The following is a 21,273-nucleotide window of genomic DNA, read 5'->3' as shown; positions in this document are numbered from 1 at the left end:
GTTAGTATCTGCAAGTAGTGCATTCACTTTTTCACTGTAGTCTCTTTGATTTAAAATTACTGTCAAGCGTCCTTTGTCTGCAGGTAGGATTTTTTATAGTCTTTCTAGTGCTTTCCTTTCTTGTGTATTGAGTGTATTGCCTTTTTCCTGCTTAATATAGGGGAGATACTAAATGAGTATTTTGCATCAGTATTTACTGTGGAGAAGGATATAGAAGATATAGACTGTAGGGAAATAGATGGTGACATCTTGAAAAATGTCCAGATTACAGAGGAGGAAGTGCTGGATGTCTTGAAACAGGTAAAGGTGGATAAATCCCCAGGACCTGATCAGGTGTACCCTAGAATTCTGTGGGAAGCTAGAGAAGTGATTGCTGGGCCTCTTGCTGAGATATTTGTATCATTGATAGTCACAGGTGAGGTGCCAGAAGACTGGAGGTTGGCTGATGTGGTGCCACTGTTTAAGAAGGGTGGTAAGGACAAGCCAGGGAACTATAGTACAGTGAGCCTGACATCGGTAGTGGGCAAGTTGTTGGAGGAAATCCTGAGGGAAATTATGTATTTGGAAAGGAAAAGACTGATTAGGGATAGTCAACTTGGCTTTATGTTCAAAGTTTGGGAGAAGATTTGTAGCTCGGGTGCTTGTTGTTGTGGTTCTGTTTGCCAAGCTGGGAATTTGTGTTGCAGACATTTCATCCCCTGTCTAGGTGACATCCTCAGTGCTTGGGAGCTATGAAGTGCTATGGACTTCAGTAAGGCTCTCCATGGGAGACTGATTAGCAAGGTTAGATCTCACGGAATACAGGGAGAACTAGCCATTGGGATACAGAACTGGCTCGAAGGTAGAAGACAGAGGGTGCTGGTGGAGGGTTGTTTTTCAGACTGGAGGCATGTGACCAGGGAGTGCCACAAGGACCGGTGCTGGGTCCTCTACTTTTTGTCATTTACATAAATGATCTGGATGCGAGCATAAGAGGTACAGTTAGTAAGTTTTCAGATGACACCAAAATTGGAGGTGCAGTGGACATCGAAGCGGATAACCTTAGATTACAACTGGATCTTGACCAGATGGGCCAATGGGCTGAGAAGTGGCAGATGGAGTTTAATTCAGATAAATGCGAGATGCTACATTTTGGGAAAGCAAATCTTAGAAAGACTTATACACTTAATGGTAAAGTCCTAAGGAGTGTTGCTGAACAAAAAGACCTTGGAGTGCAGGTTCATAGCTCCTTGAAAGTAGAGTCGCAGGTAGATAGGATAATGAAGAAGGTGTTTGGTATGCTTTCATTTATTGGTCAGAGTACTGAGTACAGGAGTTGGGAGGTCATGTTGCAGCTGTGCAGGACATTGGCTAGGCCATTTTTGGAATATTACGTACAGATATGGACTCCTTCCTATCGGAAAGATGTTGTGAAACCTGAAAGGATTCAGAAAAGATTCATAAGGATGTTGTCAGGGTTGGAGGATTTGAGCTATAGGGACATGCTGAACAGGCTGAGGCTGTTTCCCTAGAGGGGTGACCTTATAGAGGTTTACAAAATTATGAGGGGCATGGATAGGGTAAATAGGCAAAGTCTTTTCCCTGGGGTGGGGGAGTCCAGAACTAAAGGGCAAAGGTTTATGGTGAAAGGGGAAAGATATAAAAGAGACCTAAGGGACAACTTTTCCACATGTGTATGGAATGAGCTGCCAGAAACAGTGGTGGAGGTGGTACAAGTGCAACATTTAAGAGGCATTTGGATGGGTATATGAGTAGGAAAGGTTTGGAGGGACATGGGCCGGCTGCTGGCAAGTGGGACTAGACTGGGTTGGGATATCTAGTTGGCATGGATGAGTTGGACTGAAGGGTCTGTTTCCATGCTGTATATCTCAATGACTCTATGACTACCTATCTGATAGTTTGCTGGGTTTCTTCTGTAAATTGGTTGTCTTTTAGTGTTGTTTCTAAAGCTGCTAAGAAATCTTTCTTGTCTGCATCCTGGATGTTGTAATTTAATCTTCTTATGAAGACGGCTTTTTCAGTGTCTGTTAAGGGTCGGTCAGATAAGCTTTTTATCCCTGTTTCTGTGTTGTCAGTTTTGTTACTTTGTCTAAGTTTGTCTAGTGTTGTTTCTGCAGATCTAGTTTTTTACATTTTCTGTGTTTGTCTCTGTCTAAAATCTTTGGTTTGTTGCATCTTTGGTTTGTCCATTCATGGTTTGTTGCATAAGTGAGTGAATACTTTGGTGCAAAATTTCCCGGTTGTATTTATGGAGTCTGTTGTGGGCATCATTAATCATTTCTCTAAGCATTTTGTGGCCGTTTTGCTCTGCTATTCATTTTGTTAGTGGAGTGTTAAGGGGAGGTTTTATTTGAGACATTTAAGTAGTACCAGTTTTCTTAAGCATTCATGCAGGAAGTACAGCTTCTTGCAGGTAGCGCTCTGTTAGATGGCATTCATTTTCCATATTTGGGGCAGCTTTACTGTATTGCGCCAATAGAAATTTTATGTTTCTCTCCTGGGAGCAGATGGCGTTGGAGGATAGGGGGGGTTGTGGTGGGGGCGGGTTGCGGGGTGGTTGGAGATGGATGGGGTTGCGGTGTGGGCGGGGGAAGATAGGATGGGGGCGTGGGTGGACGGAGTTGAGAAGGCGGGTGGGCGGGGGCTCGCACGCGGTGTGCTGCTCCCTAGAATCCTGAACGGGGAGCAGACTTCACAGAAAACTCCGAGCCCAGAGGAAATCACTTAATCGAATAATCAATTATCTGAACGAAATAGTGCCAGCCCATCTCATTTGGATAATCGAGGTTCATCTATATAGAACTTGCTTCAATGGTATTATTGCTTTCTATGATTCCAAAGAGCCATTCTCATTAAGATTCTGTCCCAACTAACTGGTATTGTCATACATAGTCACATTGGCAAGGTATCATTTTAGATTTACATGAACATTTCCTTTAAACGCTTCAAAAATCAATCACAGAACTTCCTGTTTAGGGCTATTTATTTGTCAAATAATATCTTTTGTGCACAACATTTTTCCCTGTCCAAGGTGGTGATATATAGGTGGCATGGAGGCACAGTGGTTAGCACTGCTGCCTCACAGTGCCAGAGACCTGGGTTCAATTCCCACCTCAGGCATCTGTCTGTGTGAAGTTTGCACAATCTCCCCGTGTCTGCGTGGGTTTCCTCTGGGTGCTCCGGTTTCCTCCTACAGTCCAAAAATGTGCAGGTTAGGTGAATTGGCCATGCTAAATTGTCCATAGTGTTAGGTGCATTAGTCTGGGGTAAATGTAAGGAAATGGGTCTGGGTAGATTGCTCTTTGGAGGGTCGGTGTGGACTTGTTGAGCTGAAGAGCCTGTTTCCACACTGTAAGTAATCTAATATACAATTAGCAGAGGAAACTTACAGGGGGATAGCCAAATCTTCACTGTGTAGCTGTGACCACTTTGAATGTACAGAAATCTGTTGATGCATTTGAAGGAATATTTTATACTGTCCTCTAGCTTTCAAGTAGTTCAGATAAAATCATTAATATACTGTTTGGGATAATGACTTAATTTACATTTGCCATATAGAAAGCACAATGAATTGCTGCTCTGACAATATGGCATAAATTTGTAATTTCTTTGTAAAATCTTGCTTGTTATTTAAGGAACAGAAAGGGAAGTTAAGTGTAGATTGTGGGGAAGCCCAGTCCATGAAAACAAGAGTAACACAAGTCAGAATACAACGTGTGGGACTTCAACAAAGGCCACAGTTGTGTATTATCTAAGCTCTGATTAGGTTTTATAATGGCAAAAAGTATCTTATTATCTTCTTTCCTGTGCTTAACCCTGAAACCAAAAATATCAAGAACATCATGAATACTGTAATTTTTTTTTGTTTTGATGGTTTACCTCTTTTGTTAAAAATTTCAGTTGCCTTTAAAAATTCAGAAACATGACTTATTTGTGCATATAATTACAATTCAAAATTTTTTACCTGGAGACTTGGTCTGCTGACCACTGCTTCGTCGTTGCCTGGATTTGATAGGGGTAGAGGAAGTAGTATTCACTGCAATTGTATCCTTAGGTATATCATAGTCAGAAAGTAATGCTGAAATAATGGTTCTTGATCGGTCAGTAGTCTGGATAGAGTCCAAAGAGCCAGTCTGATAGTCAGTGTTCTGTACTGTCTGCAAGAATGAAGATGTTAATTTAGAAAGCCTAACACCATTAAAACATGAAACAGTATCCTTATCTACCAAATGGTTTCCACTATATAAGTGTTAATTGACTGTTTTAAATTGCACTCTTCATTATAATCAATTTTAAAGTTCATTCCAATTCACCTTAATATTAAACAACTATCAGGAATTTCAAAGACCAAATAAAAATTTCCATGTAACTTTAAATACTGTACACGCAAGCAGCTGTCACTACACAATACTACTTAGCCATAAACAATTTAGCAACATCCAAAGACTAACATCTACCATAAATAAAACGAAAGGCTGAGAAGTTGCTTTGTGTACATGTATTATCACATTAGGAAGTACTTCTGATCCTGGTAGACAGCTCTTTAAGGGGTGATTTGGGTATACTGTTTCAAATCCCTTCAAGAGGATCCCCTGGAGGCCGTACTATACCACACCACATCAATACTTACATTGCAATCCAAAAAGAAGATAGCAAATATGCAGAATTTTTCAGGCATCTCTTCTGCATAAGCTGACTTTTTTCACCACAAAACGTTTAGTGCACAACATTTGCTTCTCGGTTACAGGATGAGAAGAAAATATTTCCTTATCAGATGGAGAACACAATTGCAGGGAGGCAAAAGTTCTGCTCTAACTGTGCAGTGCCTCCATAATGATTTAGCAATCCTCTTGGAAAAGTATTTGTTTTAGAGTGGGAGGAATATAAGTGAATTGTTTAAAATATTTTGAGTTCGTGCTATGATACTCTGCACACTAACAGTGTACATCGTTATTGTAAGAACACCAGGTCATATGTGACTTTATAACTTCACACAAGGTTTTGGTTCTTGATTCTTGTTCAATTTATTGTGCAACAGTAAAAGATATTGATATAACTGAGATTGGCGAAATAGCAATTAATCTAAGTATTTGAGATCTTCCTCATATTCAACATTATCCTACTTTCCTGGTACTTCAATTTGCCTATGGAAAAAAATCATAGTTTCACAAAACATTAGTTCTTATTTTTCTTAATAAGCTGGCTTTTAACTTTCCCTGGGGTTGTCTCAGCATGATTTTCCTGTGCACTGTGCCTCAACAACATTGCAAATTATAGTACTTTAGTAAGTGCTTCCTCCTACATTTGGTTATTAACACTCCAGTGCAAGATATTAGCCACCTTGACGAAATCAGGCACTAACTGAAAGTAATGTGGGGCATGTTGAAAGATTGTCATTTTGTTTTTCTGTACTGTCAACTGTGGACAATGGGAAAAGAACTGTCTTAACAATGAAGGCTTGCTGAAGGATTACTGCAGATTTAAAAAGCAAGTAATCTGACATTCATTCTAAGTGCCATTTTCTTCTTTTTCATGTCAAAACACCATTTACACACCTATTTTTGCAGGCAGTATTTGAAATGTAGTTTGCAGATGAGCTGAAGCTGACGATTGTGTACAAATTTTAGCCAGCAACAAGTTGCTGATTGACACGTGGACGAGTGACCAAGTATTGATGACAAAAGCCATCAGCCTGTAAACAAATAGATAATTAATTCTCAGGAAGCTGAACAGCGGGGGACTGTGAACAGGGCAGTGAGAACCTATCAGACCTCCACCAGCTTAGGAGATCTCTCTGTTCTTTGTAGTAAAAGCTACTTTAAGCTTGAAGAAAACCCGTTTTTTTTCATTAGCAGTTGCTGTAAACTAACTTTTAATTAATTGGTCAGAGATCTTTTATACGCGTGAAGCAACCATCTGGTGTCTCCTGCAAATCAGCAAAAGTTTCCAGAGAAGGAAGGTCAAGCAGCAGTGTTTTTATTAGCACAAGAATAATCTCAGCATATTCTCTAAATTGAACTGCTTTCTCAATTTTCCCTCTATCTGTAACACCCATTATTTTGTTTTCTGTCTGCGTATATGTGTAAAGGGAAGTTCATAAGGGGGTTAGAGTTTCAACTTATGTTCATAATTCATACGGTTCATTGTTGTTTTCATACAGCTAGAGTCTATTTACTTGTAACTAACAGTAATTCTTAATTTGGAGATGCCGGTGCTGGACAGGGGTGTACAAATCACACAACACCAGGTTATAGTGCAACAGGTTTAATTGGAAGCACACTAGCCTTTGAAGCGACGCTCCTTCATCAGGTGATAGTGGAGGGCTCAATCCTAACACACAGAATTTATAGCAAAAATTTAGTGTGATGTAACTGAAATTATACATTGAAAAATTGATTATCTGTTAAGCCTTTCATCTGTTAGAATACAGTGATAGTTTCACTTCTTTCATGTGTAAATCACAAAATCTTTTTTTAAAAAAGTTACATTCTCGGGTTAGCTGTTAACAATGGTGATAGCTAGACAATATGTTGAAGGTGTTGACCCCCCTGTGTTCTCTGTCTATGCCATGATGTTTAGATTGATTCTAATCTAAAAAGTGAGATAATGGAGTTTTACATAAATTCATGCAGTTTTTGAGCTCAGAGTTCTACATGAATGCGTGCAATTTTTGAGCAAAGTACAAAAGTAGTACTTTGCTCAAAAGTACTACTTGAGCAAAGTAGTAATTCTTAACCTGATGCTGTTTGTCAGTTATAGTATAAAATTTTGTGCTGAATCTGGAAATAGTAAAACTTGACTTTGGGTTCCAGTGAGGTAAAACAGTGTGAATAGAATAGGAGAGAAAGGAAAATTTTCTGGTTAACTTCTGCATCTGGGTATGATTCTATTGCATTATCAAGCTATCAGGACTCAATTGAACAGCAGATGTGTGAGAGCACCATCACTTTCAGGTTCTCCTCCAAGTCATATATGATCCAGACCTGGCGCAATATTGCTGTTCCTTCAGTGTCATGATGTCAAAATCTGGAACTCCCTCTCCTAACGCACTCTCCTAAGTGCGGGGCACTTACTAAAGTAAATTAGGTTTGGGCAATAGGTGCTGGACTATTCAGCGATGTCAAAATCCCATGAGCAAATTAACTTTAAAACTCTGGGTTCTTTCCAGTTCTTTCTCTTTGATAATGTGATAACACTGTTGTTTTTGGTAAATAGTTAGTTACAACAGAGTTTTGAGTCTGCAATCTGTTCAAATTCTACCCTGACGAATTGTGAATTAAACTCAATCAAAAGAATTTTCACCTTCTTGGAAGTGGAGAGAACCATGGCTGGAAGTGCAAATAATCAAATGGGTCAGTAACAGGAAAATACCTGCCACTTCAATAATTCAATTGTGAGCAGGAAAACTGATGATAGACCTTCCTGATTTGCTGCCAATTAAGGCCCTTAAGTGATCAATCATCAATTATTTAATGGCCTCAACCTGTCACTGGCATAACTAAACTTGTACTAAACTTGTGAGTAAGAAGAAATCACCCAACCAGCAAAATGGGATGACCTATCCACTGAGTTTGGGATGGAGTGATTTACCCCTGTTTAGCATGGAGGTGGGAAACAGGGTTGCTACTGAAAGCCAACTCTTTCCCTTGCCTCTCTCCTTTTCCTGTGATGCCCAAGCTGTGAATAGTCATCTCCCCGTGACTTTCCCCCTCAACAAAATTACATGCTGTCCCACTGTCTTAAAGGTGTTACTGCATTGCTCCTCACAGTGTCTGCCTTTCTTCTGATTTGCCTGCAGGTTCAGACAAAGCAGGGCATTGGTGTTTTGTGATTTGATTGGTCAAGATGTATTCAAAGCTAATACTTGTATATTAGCACTTTAACTGGTGACTTGGTGGGCCAGGAGGCTGTCTCACTCCTAAAGATGCCTACCCCTACAAATAGACAAAAATATGCAAAATTGGGCTGGCACCATAAAACTAACAATTAAATCTGTCGAAGTACTACAAAGGTCTAGCTCATCTACTAATGCAGCTGCACACCTATCAGATTTGGCGTATGTTTGTCTCAAGTTCTCCATTGCCTTTAATAATGGGATGTACCCAGGAAAATATTGACTGTCATCTTAGCCTATTGTAGCTGACTCCTGTTTCTGTATTATTAGAAAGTAATACCTACCTGTAACTTACCTGGAAACCGTTACCAAAGCTGGTTGAGATAATGGATGGAATCTTACAGTGATCTAAGCAATGTGAGCAGTGGTGAGATGAGTGGCACAGTCAGATGACAACTGCAGCGAGGCCCAACACTATGCCAAGATCATCTTGCTCTGTCTTTTGTACTTTTGACAAGCAACGTGGTGAAATTTTTGGTAGGCAGTAGTGACATATCAGTTGACAAGGAATAACACTTGTGAAATGTCTTGTTAATGCCATAATTTGCCTCATTAATGTTCAGCCTTCCATCTTACCCATCACTACCATCATGGCACTATTCCAGTATATTTGGAGGCTGCTCATAAGGCACAGACTTGCATTGGAGGACACATCAGCAACCAAAATTGAGAAAGTTGCAGCAGAGATACTTTATGCATATGGACAAGAATCGAGCTCAAGGAATGGACCAGGCTGCATCTCAGGGCTGCTCATATGCTCTTTTAGTGCTCTTTCATTTGTGAAAACTTGCATGCTTGCACCATCCATGCCAAATCTTACTTTGCCTTGCATTGGCTCCTCAGCCAGAGCCAAAGGCTTTCACTACTGGTGTTTAAGAGGCATTGTAGCACAAAAACACAGATGGGTTGCTTGTCATGCTAGTGCTACAACTCACTGGAGAAGAGTGTTGGAAAACAGGCCCTGATATTTCCAGAGTCATCACATAAGTTAAAGATTTTAAATGTTCCCAATTTATCTGATTTTCCACCCCAAGTTAATAGAAAATATAGGAAGAACCGAACAAGAGCTATGATATATTTAACATTATTGGATTCTAGTGACAGTTAAATAATTATAACAGATAGCAACTCTGACATACACACACACATACAAACAGACAGAGGAGAACAGACAGATTCTGGACAGAGGAGAAAGTCTTTCTTTCCAGCTAAAGTTGTTGAGATTATCTTTATAACTCTTCTTCTGGTCAGCATGTTACATAAGTAGTCTTTCTATGGTTGCTTCCACTGGTTGGTGAGAGATGCAAGATGGCTAGTTGCCTTATAAAAACTCTTTGGCTTATCAATTAAAAGTTACACTTTTCAACAACCGTTGCAAGACATGTGAACTGGTTTTCTTCAGAAAGGGCAGGTTGCTCCTGAGCTGGGAAATAAACTAAACTCTGTAATTTGTTCCCAACTCCAAGCTGATGTTACCTGAGGTATAATTAGATTGCTATTGGCAAGCATAAAGGTCTATGTCATTTGTCCATAGACTAGTCAACTTCTTGTTGCTAGTAAAAGCTGCATTAGTAAAAGCTGCCTCCTTGGCTAAAAATCATCGACAACCATACTATAATTACTGCCTGTTCTAACAACTGTTTGAATGCTGGCTGCAATAGGAGTCAATTTGCTTACTTTCTAAACTGCACCCACTCTTTTAAACACTTTTTTTAAAAACAGCTCTTTCTCATTTCAGTTTTTAAAAGCACGGAGACAAAAAGACATGGTCCTTACACTCATCAGTACTGAAAGATGCTGGGGGATGTGGAAACATAATGGTGAATAACATACAAAGTGCAATGCAGCATGTGCTCGCTCCCTACATGACAAACACACTTCATGTTAATTGAACCAATGGCTAATTTGGAAATTGGTGGAGGATAGTCATTAAGTCAAAATTGGTGCTTCTGTTAGTCAGGGGGTCCCAGTACCAACTGTCACAGGTGCAGTCTGCATGAAGGCAAGGAACTCCAACATAGTCAGTTGTCTGCTTATACTTTCATAGTCAGGGTATCTGTCCCAATACAGTCTGGGGAAGGTTTCAGCGGTCAGTCCTGTAGGGCCAGCACAAGTCAGGAGACTCTCAAGGAACTGCAAATGCAGTAGTCAGGGTTTGCTCATTCATGTCTATGGGCTGTTCATAAAAGTTAGTCAGGGATCTGGTATGAATACATCCTGGATATCTGTTCATTGATCTTCCAGTACAGTTCTAGAGGTGACCTGTAGGGACATCAAGGGGATCCATGACAGAGGGGTGGCTATGGCAAGGAGGTGAAGGCAAGCAGATGCATTTATAATAATGGACAAAAAAATTTAATGGGGGAGACTCAAGTTGACTGGAGGAGTTTGAAACAGCATCAGACGGCATGGTAGGAAATGGGCGAGGGTTTGATTGTAACCACCATTGTGACCACCCAAGGGGGAGCATAAAAGAACAGGATGGGCGTCAGTAATGCTGTGCTTCGGGAGGCAAGGAGAGACAAAGTTGGAAACAAAGTTCAATATGGTGGTCTCCACACTGGGGAATGGGTTTAAATGGTCTTTTGGCAAAAGGTGAGGTAATAGGAGACATATAGATTGTCACTTGGGACCAGCTGAGGCCTGGTGCTAACAGTGTCCAGTGCAATCTGCATTGCCAGCCATACTGTTCTCTTCTCTAGATGTGAGGTGTTCCTAGGAAATGGCTAGAACAGTGCTTAGGATGGACAGTATGTCAATTTGATGATTCTAAGTATGGAATTCATGTTAGCTGAACAACAATAATTTGTACCAATAAAAACTTGAAGTAGCTACTTGCAAAGTACAGTTATATTGGATTTGAAATCATTCCATCACCCATTTCATGTGCATTCAGATTGCAGATGATTAGGGGCAGATGCTCATCAAAGGTGAGTTACTACATACTGGCAAATTGATCCAGGCGTTTCAATAATATTGAAATTAGCATCAAGGTACAAAACACCAGCCCTGGGCAAATGGAAACCACTATTTGTTTCAACTCCAACAGTCTTATGTGAGCCACGCAAGTTTAAGTCCTCATTTATTATGTGAGCCACGCGAGTTTGAGTCCTCATTTGTCATATAAGCATACCAATTATCTGTGCTGAATGCAGTTTGATGTTCAGTGTTTGATGCAAGTATGAGATTGGAGGGATGGAGTTGTGCTCCTTTTTTAGCTGGTTTGGCACCTTTAGCAAGTTACTACTGCTCATGCTGAGATGGAATGTGGATTTCCAATGCAGACATTTCTTTAGTCAGTCATGTGCAGTATGTCTCACTGTGTGGTGAAGCGTATTCAGCCCTCATTTGCAGGGAATGCTACTGATTGTTGTTCAGAGACTTAAGAAATGCTTTTGCTCCTTTTGTGTCCAATTTAGGCCTTTTCATAGAAAATAGGAACAGAAGTTGGACATTCAACCCTTTGAACCAATTCCACTGTTCTTTATGATCATGGCTCATCAACTCTTTACCCTGTTCTGCTTTCTCCCCAATTCTTTTGATTTCTTTAGTCCTAAGAATTATACAACTAACTCCTTCTTGAAAACATTCAATGTTTGGCCTAACCAGCTTTCTGTGACTCTCTCTAGGTCAAGTAATTTCTCCTCATCTTAGTTCTAAGTGGTCTATCTTTATCTTAAACTGTGATTTGTGGCTTTGGACTCCTCCAGTCATCGGGAACATCCTTCCCAAGTTTTCCCTGTCTAATCCTGTTTGAATTTTATAAGTTTCTATTAAATCCTCCCTCATTCTTCTAAACTGCAGTGAATGTAGTCCTAACCTATCCAGTCTCTCTTCATGTATCCATCCAGCTATCTCAGTAATCAGACTGGTATATCTTTGTTGTACTCCTTCCCATAGCCAGAACATCTTCCTCAGATAAAGAATTCAAAATCACACAACACTCCAAAAACAAAACCAGAAATTGCTGGAAAAAGCTCAGCAGATCTGGCAGCATCTCTGGACAGAGATCAGAGTTAATGTCTTGGGCCAAGGGACCCTTCCTCAGGCTGGTTTCACCAAGGCCCTGCAGCAAGGCATTCCTATTCCTATTCTCATCCTTTTGCTATGAAGGCCAACGTACCATTTGCTTTCTGCACCTGCACGATTATTTTCAGCAACAGGTGTACCAGGGGACCTTTGTCTCATTGCATTGCCACTGAAGACAAGGAGCATTCATCTTAGGGAAAAATTGCTATTGCAAGCCTCCTTAGGATATGTGGGATGTATCGGAGCCCAGAATTTTCTGTTCCCCCTAATTTTCTTAGTATGATGAATGTAAGCCCTAAGGTAAGGTGAGTCCCTTGGAGTGGGAAACAACCCTCCCCCGATGGCTGTGGAGATCACTCAGCACTGAACATCTATGTGGCAGGGAGTGACAGGAGGCCTCATCCCTGCACAGCCACAATTCCATCAATACAGCCACCTATGTCACAAGGTATTTTTTTGCTCTCCCCCAGTGTAAGGTTAGTGCTTCAACCCAAGCAGCATGATTTGGAAACCTAGCTGTTTTTTTTCTAGGTATGGAGTGCTATTGTTTGCACACACTTGGCACTGAGAGGACCATATCACAATGCTGTAAAGCTCATTAATAGGAGAGGGTCTATTTAATTAATATATAGGTGATCTGTGATCACAATAACCACTTCCTGGAGCTGCATGTCTGCTACCCTGGTAGCTGCCATGACTTATAAAATGTGGGGCACTCTTGTCTACCTGATGCATTTGAGGGTCTGAGGCCTGACAAGGCTCATTGATACTGTGGCTCATGATAACATGTGCAACCACTCTGACTCATGACACTGCACGTATTTCACTGAGGCTCATGGATGACGACTCTCACAACAGCATGCATTATGACCCCATAATTTTTAACTCACCTCATCCTCCAAACTCATAAGCCTTCCTACCCTCTGTTCCCTCTATTCACTGGGACACACCACCTCTGCTCCCATATTACCATTAATTGCTCTTTCATCCTCTTTCTTCATACTTGTCCCTACCTTTGATTTGTTTGCGAAAATATTGGCCCACAACTGGCTGAACGGTAGACCTCAGGCTGCTCGCTCCTTATGAGGAGCAAATATTCAATTTAGCCTGAGAAGAACACAACTGTTCCTGTGGAGCTGGAGAAGCCTGTAACCTTAATAGCCACTGGGATAAGAATTGCCACCTGGTCCTCTGTATCCATCTGATCTTGCAGATTACACATTTTGGTGATGATGGCCTGTCCTTTCCGTAATCAATACCTGAGCTCTTTTCAGAAAATTGACGAAAATGATAACAAGGTGTGCAGATGTTGAGTCTCATCAATCTCCTCAGCCTCCTTGGTAGATTTTTGCCAGCTGCTTTTCCCTCTGGAGGCTGTGTGGCAGTTGCTGGAGGTTGCTGTTCTTCTTGGTCTTGTTGAGTAGTAGTAATTGCTATCTTCATGTATTTGTAGTTTCATTAAAGCTAGCAGCACTCCAGCCACAGTGATCTGCATGCGAGACGTGTAAGCAGATAATTCATGGGAAGTTTCAAAAAGATAACAATTTTATTTAAGGAATTTAGGAGTTCTCACATCCATCAAAATAAAATCATATGTTATGCCCTCACACGGTGTGGCATGGATAGTTCCTAAGGATGTCACTGTCATTCCTCAAGAAGGAGCTTTGAGATATGTCATCATCTTATTCAAATGTACGTAGCACAATCAACTTTTAGGCTACATTGGGGCAGTAGAATTCTGTCAATAAGTAATAATGCTACCCTTCTACCAACCCCAAGGAAAAAGCTCACTTCTATATTACATGCCATGTTATTACAGACTTGTAGGCCAGTGTGTGAATGGGTAGCTAAAAAGTGTTGGCTTCCAATGCTACCTATGGAATGTGTTTGTGAAATAAAAAGACCAGCTGCTACTTTTTAATACCTTTGTCTGATTACGTTGGCATATTTGACATGACAAGGAGATGACAAGGAGGAAATTAGTGCACACAATGTAATGTTTACAAATGCATGAGGCCATAATTTTTCATGTATTTTTCAATGAAGTATGGGTGAAATGCAAATTGAGCAAACTGAATGACATTGCTGGATCAGTGGAGGCCTGATTTCTGCAACTGCCCCTGGCAGAAACATAAATTCCAAAAGTTTTACACTGTTCCCAGAGGAAAAAAAAAGAAACGTACTCAGTCCAGTTTTCATGTTATATCAGCCAGTTTGTCTAGCTTTGCAAAATTCACTTTTGATTCAACAGGGAGAAAGTGAGGACTGCAGATGCTGGAGATCATTCCTGAAGAAGGGCTTATGCCCAAAATGAGGATTCTTCTGCTCCTTGGATGCTGCCTGACCTGCTGCGCTTTTCCAGCAACACATTTTTCAGTTTTGATTCAACAGATCAAGATTCCAACTTTGCTTGTATGAATGACTTTGCAGACACTGCCTGTCATGAACAAAACTCCCCACTAACTTTTATGTTCCCATTCAAGTGGCTGTCCCTGTGGCCCCTATGACCTTTCAATCTTACCTCTATTTCAGTTACTATTATTCATTCATGTCTGAATCAATGTCCCAACATTATCTCTAGCACCTATAACTTTGAAGATTCCCATGTCCTTGTAGCCTCTACACAAATTGTCCACTATCACCATTCCCTCAGTGACCCAGCACAATGAAGCCAATCCTCAGATTTAAAGTTGCTCACTGCCTATGGCCTGCTTCTTGACAATTAGTGAACAAATCTCCAAGACTGATCATGACTCACCCCTTTTGAAGTAATAACAAATCCCAAGAAGCATCACAGGAGATTTATAAAGCAAAAATTGATACCAGGCTACCAAAGGAGATACTAAAAATTGACAAAACTTGGTCAAAGAGCCATATATGAGGAAATATCTTAGAGATGGCTAGAGTAATCACAAGAGAGAATTCAAAACACAGGACTTTTTAGCAAGACAACCATGACTGACCGCAGTCCATCTTCTGGATTGATGTCTCCCCACCTATAATCCCAGACTGGTTTCACCAGACCTGGAGGATGGACCAGTCTAAAGCTGAACGCTGTAATTATTAGTGAACAGATCCACTTCTTACTTTCTGATATAGGGAAGATTATTGTGAAGCAACTGATAATAGATAGCCTGTGATACTGCCCAGAGGAACTGCTGCAGAGATACGGTAGAAATTGAGATAATTCTTCTCAATGGCAGGTATGGCTACAGTCATTGGATTGACCCCATCACCTCTACTTTTGCTCTTTCTCCCAATATTTTCCAATCCAAGCATGCGAAGTATATTCCCTCCCCGTACATCACCGCACAAGATGTCAAATACTTGTCTGAACTTAATGTATTGCAGTTGCACCACACCGAAATACAGATTATGGCATCTTCCTTAAACGCTCATATTTCCTCAATATGTGCAGCTTTCAATTCTCTGTTGCACTCTTACACTGACCTCTTTATTTTCTTCAACTGTTTAAATGTAGCTGAATGTGTGCTCAAGCAAGATACTTTATAATTCTGAGATTCTTGACATACCCCAGCATAACCAATGGGCGGCACGGTGGCACAGTAATGGGCGGCACGGTGGCACAGTAATGGGCGGTACGGTGGCACAGTGGTCAGCACTGCTGCCTCACAGCGCCAGGGACCTGGGTTCAATTCCTGCCTCAGGCGACTGACTGTGTGGAGTTTGCACGTTCTCCCCGTGTCTGCGTGGGTTTCCTCCGGGTGCTCCGGTTTCCTCCCACAGTCCAAAGATGTGCGTGTCAGGTGAATTGGCCATGCTAAGTTGCCCGTAGTGTTAGGTAAGGGGTAAATGTAGGGGTATGGGTGGGTTGCGCTTCGGCGGGTCGGTGTGGACTTGTTGGGCCGAAGGGCCTGTTTCCACACTGTAAGTAATCTAAAAAAAACCACAACATTCCACCTCAATAACATCATCTCAGATCCAGCTTTACCTTAACCTATTGTTGTAAACACTCATTGTACTTTTATTAAATTGAGTCTTCATTATTCTAAACTACTTCTACCTGGCATTCACCATTCTACTTTCCATAAACCTGAAGTCATGCAAAACTGTGCTGCCCACATCTTTAATTGCATCAAATCTCATTCATTCATCATCCATGCGCTAGCAGACTTAGAATACCTCCTGGTTAAATAATATCACAGTTTTAATCTGCTTTCTTCTAATTCCAGATATTTGGGAATTCCTAAGTTTATTCATTGTATGTTGGCAGTTGTGTTATCTGTTGCTAAAAAGTCCTGTGGTTTTGAATTCTCTCTTGAGATTGCTCTAGCCATCTCTGAGATACTTCCTCACATATGGCTCTTTGACAAGGTTTTGTCAATTCTTAGTATCTCCTTTGGTAGCCTGGTATCAATTTTTGCTTTACAAATCTCTTGTGATGCTTCTTGGGATTTTTTATTACTTCAAAAGTACTGAATAAAGTTGCTGTTGTTCAGCATTTCCTGGAAGTTTGGCCTTTGTATTGAATGTTACTATATTGCCCAGTTTCCTTTTGGCAGGAAATGGTGATAGGGAATGTGGGTGCTTGGGGACAGTCATGCCTAAGAATTGAATAGCATACAATATCCACAAGTCTCAGCTTTAATATAGGCGTGATTGTGTAATGATGCTGCCTGTTGATGGATGCTAGATTGCTTGAAATTGAAGCTACTCCCTCATGGATCAAAACGTTTATCTCGTATATTCCAGGTGTGGTCACAATCATTTCCATCTCCACTGTTTTTTTCTGCACAGAAGGAAACACCAATAACTCCTCAAGCAGTGAGTTTCAAGATCAGCCTCTTAACATTAAGAGATCCCAAAATGTGAATATTCCTTTCTTTGTAGCCCTCCCTATCAACGCCATTGGATTTGAACTTCAAGTCATAGTCATAGAGATGTACAGCATGGAAACAGACCCTTCGGTCCAACCTGTCTACGCCGACCAGATATCCCAACCCAATCTATTCCCACCTGCCAGCACCCAGCCCATATCCCTCCAAACCCTTCCTATTCATATACCCATCCAAATGCCTCTTAAATGCCACCACATCCTCTGGCAGCTCATTCCATACCTGTACCACCCTCTGTGTGAAAAAGTTGCCCCTTAGGTCTCTGTTATATCTTTCCCCTCTCACCCTAAACCTAAGCCCTCTAGTTCTGGACTGCCTAATCCCAGGGAAAATACTTTGCCTATTTATTCTTTTCATGCCCCTCATAATTTTGTAAACCTCTATAAGATCACCCCTCAGCCTCCGATGCTGCAGAAAAAAACAGCCCCAGCCTGTTCAGCCTCTCCCTATAGCTCAAATCCTCCAACCCTGGCAACATCCTTGTAAATCTTTTCTGAACCCTTTCAAGTTTCACAACATCTTTCTGAAAGGAAGGAGAACAGAATTGCATGCAATATTCCAATAGTGGCCTAACCAATGTCCTGTACAGCCGCAACATGACCTCCCAACTCCTGTACTGTATACTCTGACCAATAAAGGAAAACATACCAAACACCTTCTTCATTATCCTATCTACCTGCGTCTCCACTTTCAAGAACCTATGAACCTGCACTCCAAGGTCTTTTTGTTCAGCAACACTCCCTAGGACCTTACCATTAAGTGTATAAGTCCTGCTAAGATTTGCTTTCCCAAAATGTAGCACCTCGCATTTACCTAAATTAAACTCGATCTGGCACTTCTCAGCCCATTGGCCCATCTGGTCCAGATCCTGTTGTAATCTGAGGAACCCTCTTTGCTGTCCACTACATCTCCAATTTTGGTGTCATCTGCAAACTTCTAACTGTACCTCTTATGCTCGCATCCAAATCATTTATGTAAATGACAAAAAGTAGAGGGCCCAGCACCAATCCTTGTGGCACTCCACTGGTCACAGGCCTCCAGTCTGAAAAACAACCCTCCACCCTTTGAGCCAGTTCTGTATCCAAATGGCTAGTTCTCCCTTTATTCCATGAGATCTAACCTTGCTAATCAGTCTCCCATGGGGAACCTTGTCGAACGCCTTTGAGAAGTCCATACTGCTCTGCCCTCATTAACCTTCTTTGTAACTTCTTCAAAAAACTCAATCAAGTTTGTGAGACATGACTTCCCACACACAAAGCCATGCTGACTATCCTGAATCAGTCCTTGTCTTTCCAAATACATGTATATCCTGTCCCTCAGGATTCCCTCCAACAACTTGCCCACCACTGAGGTCAGGCTCACCGGTCTATAGTTCCCTGGTTTGTCTTTTCCGCCCTTCTTAAACAGTGGCACCACGATTGCCAACCTTCAGTCTTCCGGCACCTCACCTGTGACTATTGAGGATACAAATATCTCAGCAAGAGGCCCAGCAATCACTTCTCTCGCTTCCCACAGAATTCTCGGGTACACTTGATCAGGTCCTGGGGATTTATCCACCTTTAACTGTTTCAAGACATCCAGCGCTTCCTCCTCTGTAATCTGAACATTTTGCAAGATGTCACCATCTATTTCCCTACAGTCTATATCTTCCATATCCTTTTCCACAGTAAATACTGATGTAAAATATTCATTTAGTATCTCCCCCATTTTCTGTGGCTCCACACAAAGGCCGCCTTACTGATCTTTATGGGGCCCTATTCTCTCCCTACTTTCCCTTTTGTCCTTAATATGTTTGTAAAAACCCTTTGGATTTCCTTAATTCTATTTGCCAAAGCTATCTCATGTCCCCTTTTTGCCCTCCTGATTTCCCTCTTAAGTATGCTCCTACTTCCTTTATACTCTTCTAAGGATTCACTCGATCTATCCTGTCTATACCTGACATATGCTTCCTTCTTTTTCTTAATCGAACCCTCAATTTCTTTAGTCATCCAGCATTCCCTATAACTACCAGACTTCTCTTTCACTCTGACAGGAATATACTTTCCCTGGGTTCTTGTTATCTCATTTCTGAAGGCTTCCCATTTTTCAGCCGTCCCTTCATCTATGACCATCTGCCTACAATCAGCTTTCGAAAGTTCTTGCCACATACCATCAAAATTGGCCTTTCTCCAATGTAGAACTTCAACTTTTAGATCTCGTCTATCCTTTTCCATCACGATTTTAAAACGAATAGAATTATGGTCCCCCACTGACACCTCAGTCACCTGCCCTGCCTTGTTTCCCAAGAGTAGGTCAAGTTTTGCACCTTCTCTAGTAGGTATATCCACATACTGAATCAGAAAGTTGTCTTGTACGCATTTAAGAAATTCCTCTCCATCTAAACTTTTAACACTATGGCAGTCCCAGTCGATGTTTGGAAAGTTAAAATCCCTTACCATAACTACCCTATTATTCTTACAGATGAGATCTCCTTACAAGTTTATTTCTCAATTTCCCTCTGACTATTAGGGGGTCTATAATACAATCCTAATAAGGTGATCATCCCTTTCTTATTTCTCAGTTCCACCCAAATAACTTCCCTGGATGTATTTCCGGGAATATCCTCCCTCATCACAGCTGTAATGCTAGCCCTTATCAAAAATGCCACTCCCCTTCCTCTTTTGCCTCCCTTTCTATCCTTCCTGTAGCATTTGTATCTTCGAACATTAAGCTGCCAGTCCTGCCCATCCCTGAGCTATGTTTCTGTAATTGCTATGATATCCCAGTCCCATGTTCCTAACCATGCCCTGAATTCATCTGCCTTCCCTGTTAGGCCCCTTGGATTGAAATAAATTCCGTTTAATTTATTAGTCCTACCTTGTCCCTGCCTGCCCTGACTGTTTGATTCAGTTCTGTTCTCAATTGTACCAGTCTTAGATTGATTTCTTTCCTCACTATTTCCCTGGGTCCCACCCCCCATTCTTACTAGTTTGTATCCTCCAAAGCAGTTCTAGCAAATTTCCCTACCAGTATATTAGTCCCCTTCCAATTTAGGTGCAATCCGTCCTTCTTGTACAGGTCACTCCTACCCAAAAAGAGATTCCAATGATCCAAAAAATGTGAATCCTTCTCCCATATACCAGCTCCTCAGCCATGCATTCATCTGCTCTATTCTCCTATTCCTGCCCTCACTAGCTCGTCGCACTGGGATTAATCCAGATATTACTACCCTTGAGGACCTCCTTTTTAAATTTCTGCCTAACTCTCTGTAATCTCCCTTCAGAATCTCAACCTTTTCCCTTCCTATATCATTGGTTCCAATGTGGACAATGACCTCTTGCTGGCCCCTCTCCCCTGTGAGAACATTCTGCACCCTCTCTGAGACATCCTTGATCCTGGCACCAGGGAAACACACCATTCAGCTTTTTCTCTGCTGGCCACAGAAACGTCTGTCTGTACCTCAAATTGCAGAATTCCCTAACACAATTGATCTCTTGGAAGCTGACTTACCCCTCATTGTATTAGAGCCAGTCTCAATACCAGAAACTTGGCTGTTCATGCTACGTTCTCCTGAGAATCCATCACCCCTACGTTTTCCAAAACAGCATACCTGTTTGAAATGAGTATATCCACAAAAGACTCCTGCCCTAGGTGCCGACCTCTCTTACCCTTCCTGGAGTTAATCCATCTCCCCACCCAAAATTATCTAAATTTTCATTTAGCCATTTTAACTGCCCAGCCCCATGCATATTCGAATAAACATGCCAGATTTAGTAGTTAGCTGCCCCCGCCAATGAAGACAAGGTGCTGCTTGCTGTTGATGATCAACCCCCTTCGCATTATCCCTTTCTCTTCAATGCTCTATCTTTTACCTCTTATTTTGTGCTGAGTTGTCCACTGGATAAATGTAATTCTCTCTGTATCCCAGGATACTGCTTACAATCACCACACTTAATTTGCTGACCATGCCCAACTGTCCAGACTATATAGGTGCAGACCCCTTGACAATGACTGCACTGAGCAGGAGACTGACTGTGTCTAAGTCACAGTAGTGAAATTGGAAAATGCTTTTGACTTAGTGTGCCAGGATCACTGCCTCCCTGGATTTGAGTGAGGACTTTGAGACATGACTGTTGCTTAAAGAACATGTGATGTGTACATAGTTTATGTGACTGCATGTGGTGAAGCTGTAAAACGGACATAACATGGTGCTGAACAGCAATATGTCTACTCCATTGACTAATGACTGGTGACAATCATAGCAAGCTGCTTGGCTTTGTGTTGGCACCAGAAGTCAAGTCAGGATAGAAATATAATGAGCCTTTAAGCTCTGATTCAGTGGGCAAATGCAAAAGACAAGGCACAGCTGGGCAAGACAGGAATGATGTGAACATCAAAGTAGGCACAAAATGAGGAGTACTAAGAAAGTGAGTGACAAGTCCTGTGATGCACCCTAGTCCAAACCATGAGGTAGTTTATGCTTGTTTAGTATTGTCCTCGCATTCTGTCAGGGGT

At 41.4% G+C, this 21,273-nt stretch overlaps 1 protein-coding gene across 1 annotated transcript in view; it reads right to left on the bottom strand.

Moving 5' to 3' along the window:
• Positions 1-3,769: 3,769 nt before the first annotated feature.
• The window catches only part of hsf5 (heat shock transcription factor family member 5), a 100,523-nt gene continuing 83,019 nt past the window's right edge, over positions 3,770-21,273 (bottom strand). Inside the window, exons 5-6 of the mRNA XM_060847804.1 lie at positions 3,965-4,157; positions 3,770-3,816 (exon numbers count right to left, since the gene is read on the bottom strand). Of these exons, the coding sequence (XP_060703787.1) occupies positions 3,770-3,816; positions 3,965-4,157 (240 nt within the window). The remainder of the gene's footprint in view (positions 3,817-3,964; positions 4,158-21,273) is intronic.

Source organism: Hemiscyllium ocellatum, chromosome 31 (assembly GCF_020745735.1).
Source record: "Hemiscyllium ocellatum isolate sHemOce1 chromosome 31, sHemOce1.pat.X.cur, whole genome shotgun sequence".
Classification (NCBI taxonomy): Eukaryota; Metazoa; Chordata; class Chondrichthyes; order Orectolobiformes; family Hemiscylliidae; genus Hemiscyllium; species Hemiscyllium ocellatum.
This window is presented reverse-complemented; position numbering and strand designations above follow the sequence as displayed.